The sequence below is a fragment of the Vigna unguiculata genome, chromosome 2 (assembly GCF_004118075.2).
Source record: "Vigna unguiculata cultivar IT97K-499-35 chromosome 2, ASM411807v1, whole genome shotgun sequence".
Lineage (NCBI taxonomy): Eukaryota > Viridiplantae > Streptophyta > Magnoliopsida > Fabales > Fabaceae > Vigna > Vigna unguiculata.
The window spans coordinates 27,321,055-27,340,928 of record NC_040280.1 but is presented as its reverse complement, the minus strand read 5'-3'; the positions used below and the strand labels follow the sequence as shown (position 1 = coordinate 27,340,928).

Below are 19,874 nucleotides of genomic sequence, written 5' to 3'. Positions count from 1 at the left end.
ATTTTCGTTTTGTTTTTATATTGGATAATGTAATATTTACACTTTTAATTTTTATACCACTCTTTACTGCATTATATATCTAACTTGATTGTTATTTAACATAATTAAATATTTAAACGTTTCTATTTTCTGAAACCGTTTTAGTCACTAAAAAATATTTTAATTAAAAAAAATTATCTATTAGTAATAAAAAAAAGTAGCGCTATACTATCTTATATATATATATATATATATATATATATATATATATATATATATATATATTGAATTAACGCTAATTAAAAGTTTTTTAAATTTAATAATTTTTATTTTATATTAGGGAAAAAAAAAGTCGCTAATTTATTTTATTTTATTTTTACAAGAACTTAGCCATCGAATTTTGATAGTTAAATTGGTTCTCACAGTAGAAGGTGACAACCTTTTCTAACGATAGATTAACGATCGGTGATTATTTAGTGATTAACTTTCGATTCGACCACTAATTAATTTGCAACTACTATTTTTGCTACCACATAATTTTTTTTGTTATTCCGTCAGTAAAGAATTTTTTTATTACAAACTTTTAGTTTCATTCATTATTTATTTGATCATTCGATTGATGAGTTAAGTAGGTAAAGTATACTTGGGTTGAAGGAGATATGTAATCATTATAATTTTTTTTAAATTATTAAAATAAAACTTCAAATACAAATTTGCAAAAAAATTAAAATTGTCATCGTGTTTTCATACGTTTCATTTACTTTAAAAAATCAACAAATATAAGGCAATTTTGAAAGCCAAAAGCGTTTCTTTAATAAATAAAAAATACATAAATATATCTACTTCCTTATAAAATAAACTGTTGTTTTAACGTTTTTTATTTTAAAACATTTGATGTTTTAAACATTTTAAGTATCATTAATTATTTTATATATATTCTCATAAAAAATAATACGGTTTGATCTTTACAAAAAAAAAAAAAATAGACACTTAATCTATTTAAACAGCACTTCAATAAATAATAAATCACATTTATATCTCATACTGAATAAGTATTAATGACAAAGCAAAATCACGTGAACAAGTTAATAACTCATTAACTAACAAAGCATGAGATGGGTTAATATTTGAGATTAATAAAAACAAAATAAACTGGTTATAATTAACAAGCTGAGTGGTTGAAATTCCAGGTTCCAAAATTTGTAAGTAAACTAAGCTTAGCTAAAATTCGCCTCATTTAAATAAACGAGTTAAATTTAAATAATATTCTTATTACAATTAAACCTAATCTTTAAATGTCTTGATTAAACTTAATTACTCTCTTCTGTAGTTTGATTTAAAAAGTTTTATTGGTAGGGAGACTATGTACCACACTATCTATATTAAGATGATTTGTTTTTCATTAGTACCAATAGCAATTATTTTGTTAAAAAGATCTTGCAATTTATAGTTGAGTTACATTATTATTTTATCCCACTAACGTAAGGTTTACCTAATAATAATAGAAATTTTATATAATTTACACGAAATTTTACATTTAACTCTTGGTACCATCATTGTAATTGACAAAAAAAAAAGAACATTATTAATTAATTATGAATTACTTTATATATGACTTTTCAATACCAAATTTATGGTTTAGTTATAACACTACAATACAGATTTCTCATTACAATTCAAACATTTTTATTTTTAAGACATACGAAAACCAGCCATGTGTCGTGTACTGGGAACTATATCATACATGAATTTAAGTTTATATATATATATATATATATATATATATGTATATATATATATATATTCTTCAATTGGTTGGTTTGTTTAGTTCATGTAAGTAACCCAAGATCACTGCAGTTAAGGCAATACCAAATCCTATAATTCCCTTGGCTAATATGGAACGGTGATTCTTCAAAATGAAGCCAAGCTCTGAGAGTTTTTTGTGCGAGGTTGCATAATCTTTGAAAAAAGCATCCTCATCCTAGTACAATTCAAAACCATTTTTTTAGCAAAAGTTCACTCTATATAATCACAGTAAAACGTTAATTTCCAACACTTTGATTTGTCTGCTACCTTTGCATACAGTTCAACATACTTGCGAAAGATAGGATCTTCAACTAGAGCCTTGTCAGTGGGAAGTTTCAATAAATCTTTTGATTCCCCTTTCAGTAATTCTCTGTCAGAGTTATATATATATATATATATATATATATATATATATATATATATATCAGCAACTTCAATTTTTTTTTTTTTTCATTTTAAATAAATTAGCAGAAACTATATCAGTAGATCATGCAAGTAAAGAACATCTTACACAAAATATGAGTTATCAAACTTCAAAGGGTCCTTTGTCCACTGCCCTTCAAAGTCAGAACGATCTCTATGTGCCTTTCCCTTATCAATGAATAATATTAATGAAAATGATTAAATTTTGCACTTTAACTATTCACTAATTGAAGAACTTTTGGATTCATTTAACATAGTTTTTACCAAAGTGTGACCTCCAGATAGAGCCACAATGTCTCTGTCACTTAGCCCCATGCGATAAAAGATTTCTCTTAAATGCGATGCACCTGAAATTCTTCCATATATATTCTCAATTACTAGAACTCAAAATTCACTACACAATACCTTTATCAATGATGTCTTCAATATATTTTTATCTGCTAAATGACAGAAAACTGCAGACAAAATAGACAACACAGTGATTCACCTTGTTTGGCATCTGGAAGACGCCCTTCTGCTGGAGATTCCAATGAATCCTAGTAAAGAAAGTTACAGTAAATATCAAGTTAAAACAAAGAAAATCGAAAAACATGAGACTAAACAAAACTGGTGAATTATATATATATATATACCTTTCTTCCTGGAACAAAGTCGATAGTTGGTCCCCCTGTGATCTCTACTGCAACAACACCAGCTAGCTGAAATACAAAATAATCCAATGCGTGCAAGTTAATTAATCTGTTACATGTGAGAACTTACAGAATTTTTATGATTTTTTACTTAACTGATATTAATGTGTTACAAATTATGGTAAAAAAATGTGCTTATTATTAGAGAAACTACATGCCAAAACTAGAATTATAACCTGGTAAAGGTCAGCATATGAAACTTTTGGATGTTTGGCCTTCACTTCCTCTGTTGTACAAAGAAACCACAGCAGTGAGAACTATAAAGTGATACAAAAAGATGACTTGGTAATTTCAGGGTCTTTTTACATATCTGAATCAAATTTGTCTAAAAATTATGAAATTGGGCAAGTTATAAAATAACGACTGCTTCAAGAGTGTGAACTCATGACTTGTGAGAACTCCACTCGACTTTTGCATGAATTTATGAAAAAGTGAAGTTGTCAAGAATCATCACGATTTTATAACATTGAAGTCGTCATCGTCATGATTCTTTTAAAACTTCAATTTTTCAAACATTCATTTAGAAATCATGTGAAATTCTCACGATTCTACAGTAATTATTTTCTGACCAATTTTTGTAATTTGTGGACAAATTTGCCTGTAAAAGAAAAATTGATTTCAGATGGAAGAAAACTCACCACAGAACAGAACTGCTGTTTGCAGCCCCTTGTTTGCTGCGTGATTCAACTCTGGTGCATTCCTGATAGAACCATTGGGGCCTCCTGTTCCTGTCTTAACATCATAGGTACCAGCATCATGCCACCTACAAATAAGATACAAATTTGCTCCATCAAATATACAACAATGGAGATAAAGAAATGAAAGTAGCTACAAATTATAATTAACATACGCTAATCGAAGCATGAGAGGGGCACAGTTTCTGCTAGAGATAAGAGCGCGAAGGTCACGACGAGCCTTCTCAATTTCCTTCACATACTCAGCATCAGCTATAGCCTTCGCCATTGCACCGTCGAGTTAAATTTCAGATGCAACGCAACTTCGTGCGTTTTGGTTTGAGAGAGAGAGGATTATGAAACGGAAGGTGCAAGTGCAGAAAGGATTTTGCATGTGAAGGGTTTTTATATGAAGCGAGAGATAACAGAATGAACATGAAGCTGATGCTGCAATACCAAGGAAGGGATTTCGTTCCTTTGATTACTTTGCTGCAGCGAGAGAGAAAGAATTTGTTTTGTCGTCACTAATTTGTTTCCTTCACAACCAGAACATTCAGTTCCAACAACAGCCAATAAGGTTAATTTCGTGAATTAGAAAAATGTTGCTTTCTTACTAAAATCATTCTTCATATACTATATTACTAAAATGACTTTTGGATCTAATATAAATGTTACTGAGACACTTTTATACTTTGAACTTGTTCTTTTGGATATTTTTATTATTTATTGATGGTAAAACATAAAACTTTTTCTTTAACACCAGATTCATTTAGAATTTTACATAATTTTAAAAATATTGGTATATCAGTACTCTTGAATCTAAAAAGCCCTCACTGAAGGATATCCCAGAAGTGCATCTGATCTGATCTGGCAGTGGCCCTTCGGGTATGTCGTGCTCTGCATCATGCATGTTACTTCATGTTATGTTATTATGCAAAGAGAAAAGAAAATTTACCTTATAGGCCATGAGAGGGGGCATTTTGGTCCACCTAAATTCAAACACCAAACAAAAAAATTCACTGTCTTTTTTTAATTGCAGGCTCTCTGCCCAAAGCCATTGTCTGTCTGTGTGCTACTTCTCTTTCTCTCCATTGCTGCTCCTCCTCCACCCCACTATAGTATAGAGAGAGAAAACCCAATGCACCATCTTCAACACAACCACATTCCTAAACTGCATTATCTCTCTTCTTCTCAGTCTTCTCTACTTTAGATTCTGAACCAAGTTCAAGTGTCCCAGAGAGGAATGCCTTTAAATGGAGGTTCTTTAGTTTTGACCCAAAAATAAAGTACCTTTGGCACTTCCCACCCAAAGCCAGAGTTACAGGCATTAAAATAGGGAACTTTTGCAGAACCACCACCACCACCACCACAGTTTTTTGAGCACACACAAACCACCCTTTACTCATTCTCTTCACCGAACAACAAAAGGAGAAGATGGGTTGCTGCCAGTCGAGGATTGAGAGGGAGGAAACGGTGTCGCGTTGCAAAGCCAGGAAGCGTTACATGAAGCAGTTCGTGCAAGCCAGACACGCTTTTTCTGCGGCACATGCTATGTACATTCGTTCGCTTCGTGCCACTGGTTCAGCACTCTTTCAGTTCGCAAATGCTGAAACTACGGTTCTCCACCACCTCAACCATCACCATCACCACCTTCCGCCGCGCCCTCAGCCCATTCTCCCGCCGCCGCCGCCTCGAACTCCCACCCCGATGCCGCCGCCGCCTCCTCCGCCGCCGATGAGTCCGAGCTCTTACACGTGGACTTCGGACACTACCTCCTCGCCTGCTCTACCCCCGCCGCCTCCCCCGCCGCCTCCGGTGCCTTCCTCCGCCTGGGATTTCTGGGACCCGTTTATGCCGGCTGCGCCGGCGATGGCTTCCCGGTCGGTGACGGAGGAGGAGTGGGAGGCTACAACCACTACCGGATCAGAAGTGGTAGTGATGGCGGCGGCGAGCGTGACGGCTCCGCCGTCAGTGGTGAGCGGGTTTTCCAAGGAGACACCCAGCGAGCTTGCAATGGTTGTTTCGAGGAACAGTACTAAGGATCTTGTTGAAGTTATCAAAGAGCTTGATGATTATTTTCTCAAAGCCGCTGATGCTGGTTCTCATGTTTCTTTGATCCTTGAAGTTTCAAACTCTGGGTTTTCTGATAACAGTAAAGCGTGTAAGCCTCATTTTCATCATTGCATGTGACAATTTCAGGGGTCTTAAGTGCTAACTCCTTTTCTGGAGTGCGAATCTCTTGAGATTTGCTTGTGGTAACTGGAAATGAACCCCTTGCATGTTGAATTAACCCTTTTGTTTATGGTTTTATTTGACTTCTCTATGTAGTTCAAGTTTTTGTTTTTCTTCAGCATTTTGGATTCTGAAGGGTTATGTTTTCACTTGGTGGTGGTAGGTAAAGTGCACAGCTATGGGTGGAATTTGAGTCCGTCATTGTGGACTTGGGGTTCGAGTCCGAAGCTGAATGGGTTTGGAAAACTGGCCGAGGGAACTCCTGTTTCTGTTGGTACTTTTGGGGCTAATGGAGGTGGAGGTGTTGGGCATGGCTCCACCGTGGAGAGGCTATATGCATGGGAGAAGAAGTTGTTTCAAGAGGTCAAGGTGTGTTACTCTTTTGCGGATGGTAATAATAAAAGAAAAAGAAAAGGGAAAAAGTTATAGGTTATTTATTTCTCTTTTGAGAACATAAGATTTGATGCGGGTCTGGTGAAGAAATCTTGTTCTTTACAACTAATGTTCTATCGATGCTATGCTTATTGTTCATATTCATAGATAATTGACAATTCCCTTTAATCGTTGTTTAACTTTTCTAATATTTGGTTTTGTTGGTAAAAGAATGCGAAGACTATAAAGATGGAGCATGAGAAGAAGCTGGCACTGCTAAGGAAGGTGGAGATGAAGAGAGCTGATTATGTGAAGGCAGAGAAGACAAAGAAAGAAGTGGAGAAATTAGAATCACAAATGATGGTTGCTTCTCAGGCCATTGATACTACATCTGCTGAAATAATCAAACTGAGGGAGGTGGAGCTGTACCCTCAACTCATTGAGCTTGTCAAAGGGTAAGTCTCTCATTTCAGAATCCTCTTTAATTTTATACATAACGAGCTAAAGGAAAAAGCTATCCTGCAATAGTGAAAAACACTAGCTCAGTAGCAAATAAGATACTGAATCTTAAAGTAAGGGAAGCATTTTCGTTCTGTTGGGAGGGACCCTTTTGGGGTCTTAGCTTGCTGGTAGGAATGGGAAAAGCGAAGAGGCATGAATAAGCCGTGGGAGCACCCTTTTCCTTCAAGGGACTGAGTTACAAACTGAGTCAGAATATATACATGCGTAGGCATAGAGCATCAGTGACAGTAGAAAATATTGCTTTTGACTGCTTTATAGTTTTCACTGATGTAGTTTTGCCCTTGACTGAGACGAGTACAATTCGTACAACCCAAAATATCATTTTTGATCGTGGGTGTTTCCTTTGGATCAGTGCTTATCGCTTCTAAACCCTCTATACATATCTTGGACTAGACATTATTGTGGCGTACTTTGTACCATATAGTTTCTCACATGACTTTCAATTGGAATGATTATGTACCAATGGATGGGATGTTATGGTCCCCGCATGATGATTCTCATCTGGGTTTTCTGTTCATAAAATCATGATATCCTTTTTACTTTGGCAACCTGTACAAACAACACAAATTCGAGAAAGGTTGAAATCGAGGTATACTCTCTGCTGGGAACTGCCAAACGATCTAAAATACAAATCATCCTTCGCCATTTTGTTTGCTTTCATCCGGAATGCTTGTTGTCCTTGCACAAACACTGTTGCTTCTGATTTGCTTACAGAATAATGTGTAGCACTATCCCTGTCTGCTAGGATTTCTATCAACAGTGACATAACTGACATTACAATTCAACAACATTCAACAATCAAAAACATTTATTAGAGAAAAAAATATATGTACTAGTGAAGTTTATCAGAATAAGAAGGCTTTCTCAGCATTGTGTTTGTTATGTTGGCAGATTAATGTGCATGTGGAGAAGCATGTACGAGTGTCATCAAGTTCAAAAGCACATAGTTCAGCAGCTAGAGTACCTCAACACCGTACCATCAAACAACCCCACTTCTGAGATTCACAGGCAATCAACTCTTCAGCTGGAGCTTGAAGTTCAGCAATGGCACCAATCTTTCTGCAACCTCTTCAAGGCTCACCGCGATTACATCCAATCCCTCACAGGTTGGCTAAGACTCACCCTTTTCCAGTTCAGCAAAAACCCTCTAAGCAGAACCCCGGAGGAGTCAAAGATATACTCCCTCTGTGAAGAATGGCACCTTGCTGTTGATCGCATTCCAGACAATGTAGCATCCGAAGGAATAAAAAGCTTGTTGACGGTTATTCATGCCATAGTGGAGCAACAGGCAGAGGAGTATAAACAGAAGAAGAAGTCAGATTGCGCGTTCAAAGAGCTTGAGAAGAAGGTGGTTCAGCTTCGGTCGTTGGAGTGCAAGTATGGTCCATACTCCATGCCAGAATCCTCTGGTTCAATGCGAAACAAGGACTCGGTGACCCAGAAGCGTGCCAAGGTGGAAGCTTTGAGAGCAAAGGCAGAAGAAGAGAAGAACAAGTACGAGAAGGCAGTGAGTGTGACTAGGGCAATGACGCTGAACAACTTGCAAATGGGTTGCCCTCATGTGTTTCAAGGGATTGTGGGGTTTTCAAGTGTTTGCATGGAGGTTTTTGAATCTGTATACAACAAAGCCAAAGTTGCTGAACAGGAGCATGACGTGAAGAGAATATTGGCGTAGGAGAATTCTAGTTCATATGTCGTGTATAGATGAATCTGATATCATGAATCATGATACCTCATACCACCTGTTATGGAGACTATTGGTGTAGATTCCTCAATCCGCAAGCATTTATTACGATGGGTTTTACTTGGTTTCATTGTGTACTGTTAATATGATAATATATATAGTCGAGAAAAAATTGAAGATTTGAAGACTCAGAATTTTGTGGCCAAGTTGTACCTTTTTTTTAAGGTTTGATTCCTCTTCTTAACTTTGGGAAAGTGTCTTGTCTATGCATTCAACAAAAATACAGAATCTCTGCTCCTGTCACGTTTCCTGCAAGAATTATGTGCGGAATTGAATTTAATTTGGTACGAGGACCGCAGACTAAACTCTATAGTATAATAAAACACTTCTACTTTTTTTTTCTCCTTTTCATAGAATCCTTCAACATTGGAATCACTGAAAATTTGAATTATATTCGTAAGTATTTCTTTTTTTAATAATTATGTTTAGGAAATGCTAAATGTAATGTTACGCATGTTGCTGGATGTGGTAGTTAGTTCTGTGCTTGTCAGATTTCACTGAACTGTGCTTAATATGTTGTTCAACTGATTCTGTGGCTTTGGTGACATACATTTAAAATTGTACTAGCAACGTTTGACCCATCAAACTATTAAGCAACCATCAAAATCAATTCACCAAGATAGAATTTGTTCAAACAATGTAAGATATCTTAGCGCACACACACACTCATCTAAACTTTTACATAATTTTTTTTATATTTATTGACATATAATTATTACTTGATGTGACTTGATTGATATATTTAATACATTTCTAATTATTATATTTCCTAACTTATACCAAGTACAATTTCATAAAATAAAAAGTTATAATTTGTAAAAAACTCGTAGATGAGAAATATACATTACTAAATTCTTACAAGATTTATTGGGATCTTGTTTAAAAAAAAACTTATCAAATTAAACTTTGCGTATATTTTAAGAAAAGAAATCAATTTACTAAAATAGTCCCAATAAACAAGTGATTATATGTTTAAAATTCTTTTGATAATTACCAATTTAAACTTTTTTCAAGTTTAATGGTCCAATTTAAAAGTTTTGAAAACATCATAGGTGTGTGCAAAGGGAAGGGTGACCTTTTGAGGAAAAATTTATGTAACTTTAGTTCATTTTCATATCTTGAATGATTCACTTCAATTTTCAAAAAATAAAAAAAAAAAACAGATGAAAATGAACGAACTAAAATTATGAGATTTTTTCTAAAAAAAAGTGACTGAATCCACTCCCGCGTGCAAACATTAATAATACACATTAATACTGGTTTTAACATTAACAATTCCGGAAGTACTATTGTATGTATGAGATTATATAATCAAAGCTTGCAAATAATTTAACAGAAAGGGATCAAACTCTGACTAAGATTTTTTTTTTTTTTTCTCTTTTTTCATTCTGCACAAGATAAATTGGATGCAACAGAACACTTACCACGCAACCAAGTTAAACGTTTATCCTTTTTGAGGGACAAAAATATCTCCCTAGCATTAGGTTTGTTGAACAGATCAAGAGCAGCAAAATATAGTTGTTGATCAACACCTTGCATCAAATCTAAGTCCCTAATACAGTCAGCCATGCTAAATCTAGCAATTTGTTGCTCTATGGCAGCTGCCCTCATCTTTGAAGCAGACGCCATCTCAAACATGGCATCTGCAATAGCTTCATCAATTCCTTTACGTCCTCTTTTGCGCTTAGAAATTCCAGTAGGTGTAGTAGGTTGAACTGTTTGAGGATCATTAGCATCTTCCTCGTCCTGAGATTCTGATGAGGACTCCTCATGGTGCGTGTTCAATGGCTCTAGACAAGGAGTTACAGAAGTATGTTCACCCTCAGATGCAGCTACATATTCATGTTTGCCATTGGTTGCTGGCTCAGAGAATATTGTGCAAAGTTCTTTAAAGATTGGGCACCCACCGGTTTTGACAGTCTCAGCATCTGGATGTTTCTGCAATTTCTAAGAGTTAATCTAGAACTATTTTATAGAACACAAGTCTGTGTTCAATGGAATCCCTATCCAGAGAAAAGATGCTGCAGGTTATAATTGAAACTACAAAAAATGATGGTAATATAAACACATTCTTTTAAACATCCTCATGAAAGCCAAGTTAGCCTCATTTTCTATTATTGTGTGTTTAGTTAAACTTGTTTTAGAAAACTAATGCTTTTTTTTTATTAGTTTCCTAAGGGCTTTAAACAAAAAAAAAATGTAGTTTCACCAAAATAATCCCAGCCATACATGTTTTGTGAATTCCACATGAATTTTAATATTTCACCCTACAATAAAGAATGCAGCGTTCATAAAAAAGCTACAGGGTTTCAATGGAGAGAGAAATTAAGCCACAACATTTTCAAGTTGTTAACATTACTTGTTCCATATTTTATCATTACAATGAAAATCAAACTTTTGGAGAATTTTAAATTAATCTCGGATAAGCTATCCATACAAAACTCTATCTTCACCTTGGTAGGAAAAAAAAATTGGAAACAGATTTTTCATACAAAGCATTCTTGAATGTTGAAACTCATTAAGAGCTTGTTTGGTTCAAATATCGGGAAAGGATAAGAGAAGGAAAATCCCCTCACCTCCCTGTTTTTGTCTCCCCTCTAATGTTTATAAACCATGCTAATTAAATTATCCTTAAGATGAACATTTGAGTTATAGTTCTTTCCTATCCATAGAAATTTGAATACCAAGAGGTTTACAGCATTTTTAATACATTGAAAAAGAAAGAAATACAAAAGTGGGGGACCAAACCAAACCCCCCTAAAAGAATACAAAATGTGGAAGACTGCATCTATCACAACAAAAGTAATAAGCAATACATGGAGGTACACCAGAATTAGCTAGGTTATCAGCAAACCTATTTCCCTTCCTAAAATTGTGCAAAAGTCTGAAACGTATACTCTTAATATACTCTATAGCATTGTTCCATCTGTTTCTTAGCCTCCAAGGAACAACTGTGCTGTCATAAAAGGATCTAATAGTGAGTAGTGAATTTGTCTCAATTCAAAGAACTTTCCATCCAATTTGAACCGTTATAATAGTAAATTATTTTAGTTTCCCTCTCCTTCTCTTATAAATCAAACAAGTTGTTCCTCCACGAGAAATTACTCTATAGTTTAAAACCACCACGTATCCAAAGTCTCAGCCAATCTCTCTATAACATGCAGCCAAGTTTTTCAATTAACGAAATCAATAAAACTCAAATATGTGTCACATGAAGATTGATCAAAACCATGGCACATGGTCCTAGACCATACAATAAATCCCACCCCTCTACTCCCTTTCTTTAAACCAAACAGCATACAAAATGACAATATGTTCAAAGTTTCTTCTTTCAGCAGCACCATACTTTGATGTTTTGTTAAAAACAAAACAAAAGATGAAGGAACATACCTTGATGTATTCCGCCCAAATTTCATCATTGGCTGTTATAGATCCTGTGGATTCATCCCAACTAAAGTCACTTTGATCAAGAATGGACTTTACAATAGTATACTGCCGCCTCAAGACCGAATATCGGTTTTTGAGCTGTTCCTTGTCCCATTTCAGACCTGTTTTGCTGTAAAACTCATCACAAATATATTTCCATGCTTTCTTATTGAATAAATTGTTATGTTTATTCCCTTTATGTACTTGGTCAACCATCAGTGTGGCAAGTATCTTAGTTAGTGATGTCGTCCACCTAGCCCTCGACTGTTCCTGCTGCTGAGTTTCTAGTCTTCTTGATCTCGTAAATTGGCCTGCCATCTATAGTTTACTGTACATAAGTGTTTGATAAAGTGGCAACACAGTACACATAACAAGAGTTTGTAGGTATTTAGAACTGCATTCACACTGCAAGAAAGGACATCCAATTATACGCCACACATTGTTTCCGTGTTTGATTTCCCTCCTCAAGCGAAGAACATGAGTCAATTCTGTAGCAAATAGAAGAAGCTTCTTTCATTGTTTTGACATTAAATTTATGAGATTCAAGTAACCCGATGCAATACAACAAATACACTGTAATTTTAGCCGCAATGTGGGTCTTTGACACAATTCCAAACAAATTGTGAATTATATCGTCTGGACTTAAGATTCTAGTTGAATATCGCTAGCAATAATTAAAAATGCATAATACAAAAAATGCATAACCAACCAATTACAATTGAGAATGGTACTGATGAAATGGGCAGCATTGTAAGCACACATTATGGTAAGAGGAGGACACACAAATCAAAGAAGACCCAAAAATTAGTACGATCCACTGTGCGATTGCAAGCTTGCAAACAGCATAAAAGAGTAAAGGTATAAACTTTATTTCATTCAGACTCAGAAAAAACATATGTATCTCAGTTTAGGCATTTATGTTGCGATTCAATTGTAAATTCTCTAATTGAATTTTGTTAAACCTTTTTGAAAACCCTAAAGCAGAGGAGAGAAGGAAAATTTACCTTGAGAAAACCAGATCTCTCAAAGAAGATTGACCCTTCGATGAGATTACACAATTTATTCCTTGAAACAGGGGAAGAAGAACAGAGAATACTGAGAACAACCTAGTCTGCCTAAGAACAAAATTTTAATCGAGGTTTGGCAAAAAGTAAACGTTTGTTTGATTACTTCTAGTTATAAAAAATATTTTAGATTATCACTGCACATGTTTCTTTAGCAGAAGTTACGATTTATTAAAATGTTTATGGTATAAAATGTATAAAATTAAAATGTTTATGGTATAAAATTGGTAAGTCTAAATTAATAAGTTATATCTACAATAACTTGATAAATGTCCTTTTGTTTGTGACTATGGATAGTTTTACCTCTTAATAAACAAATAATAATAATATATTTATTTAATAAAATAAATAATTGAATAGTTCTTTTTATTCTAAAAGAATTAAATATTTTTTGAAAAATGATTTCACATAATTTTTAATACTATTTCTGTAGAATTATATATTAAATTATATTATTCAATTAATTACGTGTAAAAATAATATAATTTAAAATTATATTAAAATCATAAAATTATATTATTTTAATAGAATAAAAATGTAAATACATTGTAAAAGAACCTGTGTTTTTGTCGGTTCTTATAATGACAAAAAAAGGTACTGTAAGAAAAAATATCTTAATCTCTAACCAAATACTACGTACCTATTTATTCTACTTAACTTCTTAATGTGGGGATAAATATGGTTTATTTAATTATTTATTTATTTATTATTATTATTATTATTATTATTATTATTATTATTATTGATGTTTTTGTTTTATTTTATGGTTATTATTATTTTCAATAATATTATTGATAGAGATGAAAATGAGTAACTTTTTTGTTCGTATTTGAAAAATATATATTTAATTTCATACTATGTAATAATAACTTTAATTTTTATGTTATATTATTATGTATTTATACATCGACATTTAATTCTTAATTATATCTGATTTTTATGTGAATGCATTACTAATAGCTTTAATAAATTATAATTAAAAACTAGTTAAAGCATGTGAATCATAGAAAATTTAAAATAATTAATAAACTAAAAAAGATAAATAGTGTGTTAAAGCTCTCCGCTGGAAAATTTCGAGATGAGAAAAAATAGTCGATGACAAAAACATGTACCTATTAAGAAAGTTACTTCCATGTACATAACGAAATTTAAATAGATATAAGCACATATATCTTTAGATAACTAAGTTTTCTATTCATTGTAAATGAACAAGGCCAGAATGAATATCATATATATATATATATATATATATATATATATATATATATATATATATATATATATATATATATATATATATATATATATATATATATATATATATATATATATATATATATATATATATATATATTCTCAATATGCTAACTAATTGAAAAATAAACGCATTATGAATTATTATGATTTAAGAAGTTTTTGGCTTAATTTATTTAAAAAAAAAAAAACATTATACTTTTTTTTTATCTCTACCAAACATGCACTTGAAAAAGTTCCACCTAACCCTGAAATGGTGTTTGTGTTGAAGAGAGAAAGCATGTTATTGTTGTTGTCTTCTTCACTCACCAACCCTTTCAATTCCTCATTCCCAAATGGCTTCAGCAGCCACCAATTTCTCTCTTTCTCTCCGCACCAAACAGCAAACTCCAATCTCCAAACCATCCTTCTTCTTCTATTCCACCAACAACAACAACCATTTACGCTTCAAATCTAATCATTTTCCTTCACACTCTGTTTCCACCGCTCGCAACTCAAGGATATGCGCCACCTCCTCTCCAGTCATGGATCCCTCCGCTGCGAAATCCGAACCCATTCTTCCCACCACCGTCGAAGTTGATTTGGGTAATCGGAGCTATCCCATTTACATCGGATCCGGGTTACTAGACCAACCCGACTATCTTCAGAGGTAATTATAATGCTTCCTTCGTCAATTCACTTACTGTTTAATTTTTCCTAAAGTGTTTCCAATACGTGTGTGTTTTGTTTTACACTTTCTCAATTTTCAATTAATTGTGTAATGTGTAATATATTGTGTTGTGTCTTACTTCCAACAATCAAAGTTCGGTCTTCGGTCTGTTTAATCGTTTTTTTTTTCCTTTACTTTTCCATTTTTTTTATATTGATTATTAGTTTATGTTTTAGTGTTTATACCGTTTTGTTGTGAAGGTCTTACACCACCAGAGAACTAACAGGGACTTAAACATAAAAAGAAAAAAATATTGTGTAGAGATTAAAATTTAGAATTTTTTGTATAGAGAGACTGAAATGTAAAGGTGAGACAAAGTAAAAGGGAGAAATGGCTAATTAAACCTTGAAGTGTTTGATAAAACGTGGATTTTTTTTTTTCTTGTTTAATATATTCTGAACTTTTCCCACTGTTGTATTAGGCATGTGCATGGGAAGAGGGTCCTAGTTGTAACTAACAAAACGGTTGCACCACTTTATCTAGACAAGGTTGTTGATGCTTTGACAAGGGGAAACCCAAATGTTTCTGTGGAGAGTGTAATTTTACCTGACGGTGAGCAGTACAAGGACATGGTAAGTCTCGTGCGTTTGAATTGGCTGTGGTGTTTGTTGCCAAGTTTGGGAATTGCATAAGAAATGTTTGTGTGTTCAACTGATAGGATACTCTTATGAAAGTCTTTGACAAGGCCATTGAGTCACGACTCGACCGGCGGTGTACGTTTGTTGCCCTTGGTGGTGGTGTTATTGGTGATATGTGTGGCTTTGCTGCCTCTGCATTCCTACGTGGTGTTAATTTTATTCAGATTCCTACGACAGTGATGGCACAGGTCATTTGCTGCACTTGAAATTTCTTTTCATGATATGTCTTTATTAGGCCTTCGTGTAGTTCTGTCTAATGTTGATAAGTTCTAATCTCCACTGTCTATGTTATCTCATTCCCTTGTTCATTGGGTTGTGTATTATGTTTCCAGGTTGATTCTTCAGTTGGTGGCAAAACTGGGATAAATCATCGCCTTGGAAAGAATCTGATCGGTGCCTTTTACCAACCTCAGTGTGTGCTTATAGACACGGACACATTGAATACATTACCAGATAGGGAACTGGCATCAGGGCTTGCTGAGGTCATTAAGTATGGCCTCATTAGGGATGCAGAGTTTTTTGAGTGGCAAGAGAAAAATATGCACGCATTACTGGCTAGGTAAATTTTTAACTAAGTATTTTGTTCTATTCCATTTCCATTTCGAAGCTTGTAATGATAGGTGAAACATCTTATAGGTCATAATAGCTAGTTTTCTGGGGAATTTATCTTAAAATATGTTTTCTTTTTTGCTGGAGAAAAAAGTATCCCTAACTTTGAGTTTTGTGGCTTGTCATTATGTATTGGTTATGTTACACAGGTCCGGATTCAGTAATGTGATGTGATACAATACAATAGTTTCATTGAGAATTTTAAGATACAAGAATGACTTGACTAAATATTAAATATGATGTGTTTTCATATTTAAGTAAAAATAAATTAAAATGAAATAGTATTACTTACATTTGATATGATTATCCTATCCCTCTTCAAGGTCCATGTGTTCCTCCTTTCTCAAGTCCCTAAGTAATAATTGAGGTTGGCAAATATTGTGAAGTCAATGGATATCTAAAAAAACAATACACCAAAGTTACTAATGCTCATATGTTCGATGATACTGTTTTTGGTTACCTGTGCATCACAGCTTATTGGGGTCTCATATTTTCATGTTGCTTTGGTCTATTTTTTTTATCTAAATGTTGTCTAACTGCTTTCAAAGTGCCTTTCTTTTATTCCATTTTTTACAAGTTAAAGTCATCCACTGCAGAGATCCTAGTGCATTGGCATATGCTATAAAGCGATCTTGTGAAAACAAGGCCGAGGTTGTGTCCTTAGATGAGAAGGAAAGTGGACTGAGGGCAACATTGAACTTGGGTCATACATTTGGTCATGTGAGTGATTGCCTGTGACTGATATTATCTTATTTTAGGTTGTAAAATTGTGAAAAATTTCCGTAGATTTTTTACACTCCTGACAATATTTATGACCTGGGTTATAAATTAATGTGTTGATAAGCAATTATAAAACTGTAAAAATAATGAGAAAATAATGAATAAATGAACACGTGTTGTTTGGGATTTTAGCTATTCAGATGGTGTACAATGCTCCAAATCGGTAGGTGCAGTTGTTTCAAACAAGGAATTTAAGTTTTTACAAAGGATAGAACATGAAGAATGTTACACACTATAGATTTTAAAATATAATGGTTAAAACATAACTATGTTTATTTTCTATGCAAACGTGGCATTATATCTATTCCCAAAAATGTTGTTTCTGCATTTTCCTCTTTGATTTTAACTCTCATTCTTATTTTAGGCTATAGAAAATGGGGTTGGCTATGGGCAGTGGCTTCATGGAGAGGCTGTTGCAGCTGGCACGGTATTTTTTTTTTTTTTTTTTGTAACAATATAATAGCATGAATTATACTTATATTTGTGATTAATACTAAAGGAAGTTTATATTGAGGAATCTGCATTCAAATGCACACAGGTAATGGCTGTTGACATGTCATATCGCCTAGGTTGGATTGATGAATCTCTTGTGAAGCGAGTTGGAGACATTTTAAAACAGTCTAAGTTACCCACAGCCCCTCCTGAGATAATGACTGTGGACATGTTTAAATCTGTGATGGCGGTAAGAGCTGATAGTCGCTACCCTTTTAATGTTCAATTTGTTCTTATCAGAGAGCTTTTTACTTAATTTATTTTGGTATATCAGGTTGATAAGAAGGTAGCAGATGGGTTGCTCAGGCTTATTCTTCTAAAGGGTCCTCTTGGCAATTGTGTATTCACAGGGGATTATGACAGAAAGGCCCTAGATGATACGCTTCGTGCATTCTGTAAATCCTAATCTTTTTGTTCCATCTTTCTATGGCTTCTTTATACAACCCAAGTCCTTTTGTATGTTTGTTGTGTACTTTGGATGCAGACCATGTTCCCCACCATGTAAGCAAGAGTTTATCACGAAGTTGTATTATTAGAAATTGAGGCATGATCAATAATGATTATTTGAGCATATCATATTTTTCTCATCATTTTTGTTGCCCAGAACAATAATGGTAGAATATATCATGTAAGCAAGAGTATGTTACGGAGTTATTATTTGAAATTGAGGCCTGACCAATAATTATTATTTGAGCATATCAGATCTTTCTCATATTTTTGTTGCCCAGAACAATAATGGTAGAATATATCATGTAAGTAAGAGTATATTACGGATTTATTATTAGAGATTGAGGCATTATCAATAATTATTATTTGATCATATCATATTTTTCTCATCATCTTCATTGCTCAGAACAATGGTTGAATATATCTGTCTCTGTTTTAAGGAGAGATGGTATGGTTAAAGTTAACAACCTGAACATGATAGATGTGCAAAATACTCCATGGAGCTTAGAAATGTACAGTTATAATTTTCATGCGTCTGTAGATGAATAAACCAAATAATATTTAAAGTAAAGAACTATGATGTATGCAAATGTAAAATGATAAAAACAGAGATGTAAAATGATAAAAACAGAGGAATAATATTATTTTTTTTGTCATTCTTCACAACTATAATTGCTTATTATCGCCAAAAAAAAAATCTGTCTAGCTCATGTAAAATTTATTGCCTGATGAACCAAATAGTTTGTGTACAAAATCCAAATGTGAATTTAGATACTCATAAAAGCTAAAAGGATGCAAACAATACAGTCTAAGTCTGCATAAATAGCAAAGAATGTATACATGCAATTTTTTAATGGTTTAACTATCTTGGAATATTTCTTAATCTTAAAATTTTCCTTCCAACATAAGATTTAATGTTTCGATATTTAAAAAAGATCTATATTTAAACCAATACTTCAATAGTTAACGATAAGAACTAAAATTAAAAAAATGTCCAGAAACTAAAATTTAATTAACTCTGTTAAGGAGAATGTGAGACAAATTGAACAAAAATCTATTTCACTAAGGTCAGGTCGTATAAGCAACAATTGAAAAATGTAGTTGGGTAAAATTTAGAAGTGGGTAAGTGATTTCAATTGTAGATTCCGTAATTTTTTGAATTATTCAAAAAATGTTATAGAATGTCTAATATCACAATAACTTTCATTGTCATTGTAAAAATCGAGTTTAATGTGAAGTTAACGTACCTTCTTGTAGCTCATGTTAATCACAAACGTGCACACACATTTATATTCTTGATATTTACCTGATAAACTAATTCAGTGTTTTTTTTTTAATAACTTGTAGTAGAACTTGTTAAACAGATTTAGTACACTGTTTAGCAATATCAATTATTAAACCAGTCAATGAATTTGAAATTATATATAAACAAGAGAGGTAAAGTAATATTAAAGGAAAACTTTACAAATTAATAGTATAATAGGAAACGATAATGTGAAATGTATAAATATTAAAGGTAAATATACTAACGAACTATAAGATCAAACACTATTTTAAACCATGATCGAAAATGGTTGAAATTTAGCAAAATAATTTTGTTTATGAAATGATTATGTTTTAGTCAAATAATATTGTAGGCTTTGTTAAATAAGCAAATAAGTTATAAACTAGTTAATATACAATTAATTAATTATAAATTAGTTTAAACATGTCTTTTTTAAATAAATAAAAAATAAGAAATAAGTATTATTTTTGTTTTAGAATCTTAAGAAACTCCTATCTTATTTTAAACTTTATAGTTATTCATTTTATTATTTCTGAATTTTGTGATTTTTCACGTAATAATATCTGAATGCAACTTTTATTATTTTGCATGATTTAATGTTAATCAATTATTTTATCTGATGTATAACAGAATGTACTCATATTCTTTGAATATCTTTCATTGTAGAAGTTTGAATTAATTTATTATTTTTATCATTTAGTGAGCATATTATATTTCATAAAAATTTGG

At 33.0% G+C, this 19,874-nt stretch overlaps 4 protein-coding genes across 6 annotated transcripts; 2 read left to right on the top strand and 2 right to left on the bottom strand.

Moving 5' to 3' along the window:
* Window positions 1–1,598: 1,598 nt before the first annotated feature.
* Window positions 1,599–4,049, bottom strand: LOC114173407 (L-ascorbate peroxidase 3-like). Of its 2 annotated transcripts, XM_028057776.1 has the most exons (9): window positions 3,748–4,045; window positions 3,536–3,660; window positions 3,074–3,123; window positions 2,841–2,906; window positions 2,696–2,744; window positions 2,473–2,555; window positions 2,297–2,376; window positions 2,053–2,155; window positions 1,604–1,960 (listed from the first exon to the last, which is right to left on the bottom strand). In XM_028057776.1, exons 1-9 carry the CDS (start codon window positions 3,858–3,860, stop codon window positions 1,787–1,789), a joined length of 843 nt encoding a protein of 280 aa, XP_027913577.1. In that variant the 5' UTR covers window positions 3,861–4,045; the 3' UTR covers window positions 1,604–1,786. The 2 variants fall into 2 exon arrangements, with proteins under 2 accessions (XP_027913578.1, XP_027913577.1); XM_028057777.1 differs by lacking the exon at window positions 2,053–2,155 and having other exon boundaries at window positions 1,599–1,960; window positions 3,748–4,049.
* Window positions 4,050–4,567: 518 nt separating this feature from the next.
* Window positions 4,568–8,572, top strand: LOC114173403 (nitrate regulatory gene2 protein). Its single transcript, XM_028057772.1, has 4 exons — window positions 4,568–5,732; window positions 5,967–6,172; window positions 6,407–6,630; window positions 7,589–8,572. Exons 1-4 carry the CDS (start codon window positions 5,006–5,008, stop codon window positions 8,370–8,372), a joined length of 1,941 nt encoding a protein of 646 aa, XP_027913573.1. The 5' UTR covers window positions 4,568–5,005; the 3' UTR covers window positions 8,373–8,572.
* A 1,197-nt stretch (window positions 8,573–9,769) lies between these two features.
* On the bottom strand, window positions 9,770–13,062 carry LOC114173406 (L10-interacting MYB domain-containing protein-like). 2 transcript variants are annotated; one of them, XM_028057774.1, is made up of 3 exons: window positions 12,872–13,062; window positions 11,832–12,355; window positions 9,770–10,379 (listed from the first exon to the last, which is right to left on the bottom strand). In XM_028057774.1, the coding sequence occupies exons 2-3, from the start codon at window positions 12,183–12,185 to the stop codon at window positions 9,825–9,827; spliced, it is 909 nt and encodes a 302-aa protein (XP_027913575.1). In that variant the 5' UTR covers window positions 12,186–12,355; window positions 12,872–13,062; the 3' UTR covers window positions 9,770–9,824. The 2 variants fall into 2 exon arrangements, with proteins under 2 accessions (XP_027913575.1, XP_027913576.1); XM_028057775.1 differs by having other exon boundaries at window positions 11,832–12,185; window positions 12,872–13,027.
* Window positions 13,063–14,433: 1,371 nt separating this feature from the next.
* Window positions 14,434–18,109, top strand: LOC114173404 (3-dehydroquinate synthase, chloroplastic). Its single transcript, XM_028057773.1, has 8 exons — window positions 14,434–14,834; window positions 15,316–15,466; window positions 15,553–15,720; window positions 15,865–16,091; window positions 16,738–16,861; window positions 17,286–17,348; window positions 17,460–17,603; window positions 17,688–18,109. The coding sequence occupies exons 1-8, from the start codon at window positions 14,521–14,523 to the stop codon at window positions 17,817–17,819; spliced, it is 1,323 nt and encodes a 440-aa protein (XP_027913574.1). The 5' UTR covers window positions 14,434–14,520; the 3' UTR covers window positions 17,820–18,109.
* The last annotated feature ends 1,765 nt before the right edge of the window (window positions 18,110–19,874 follow it).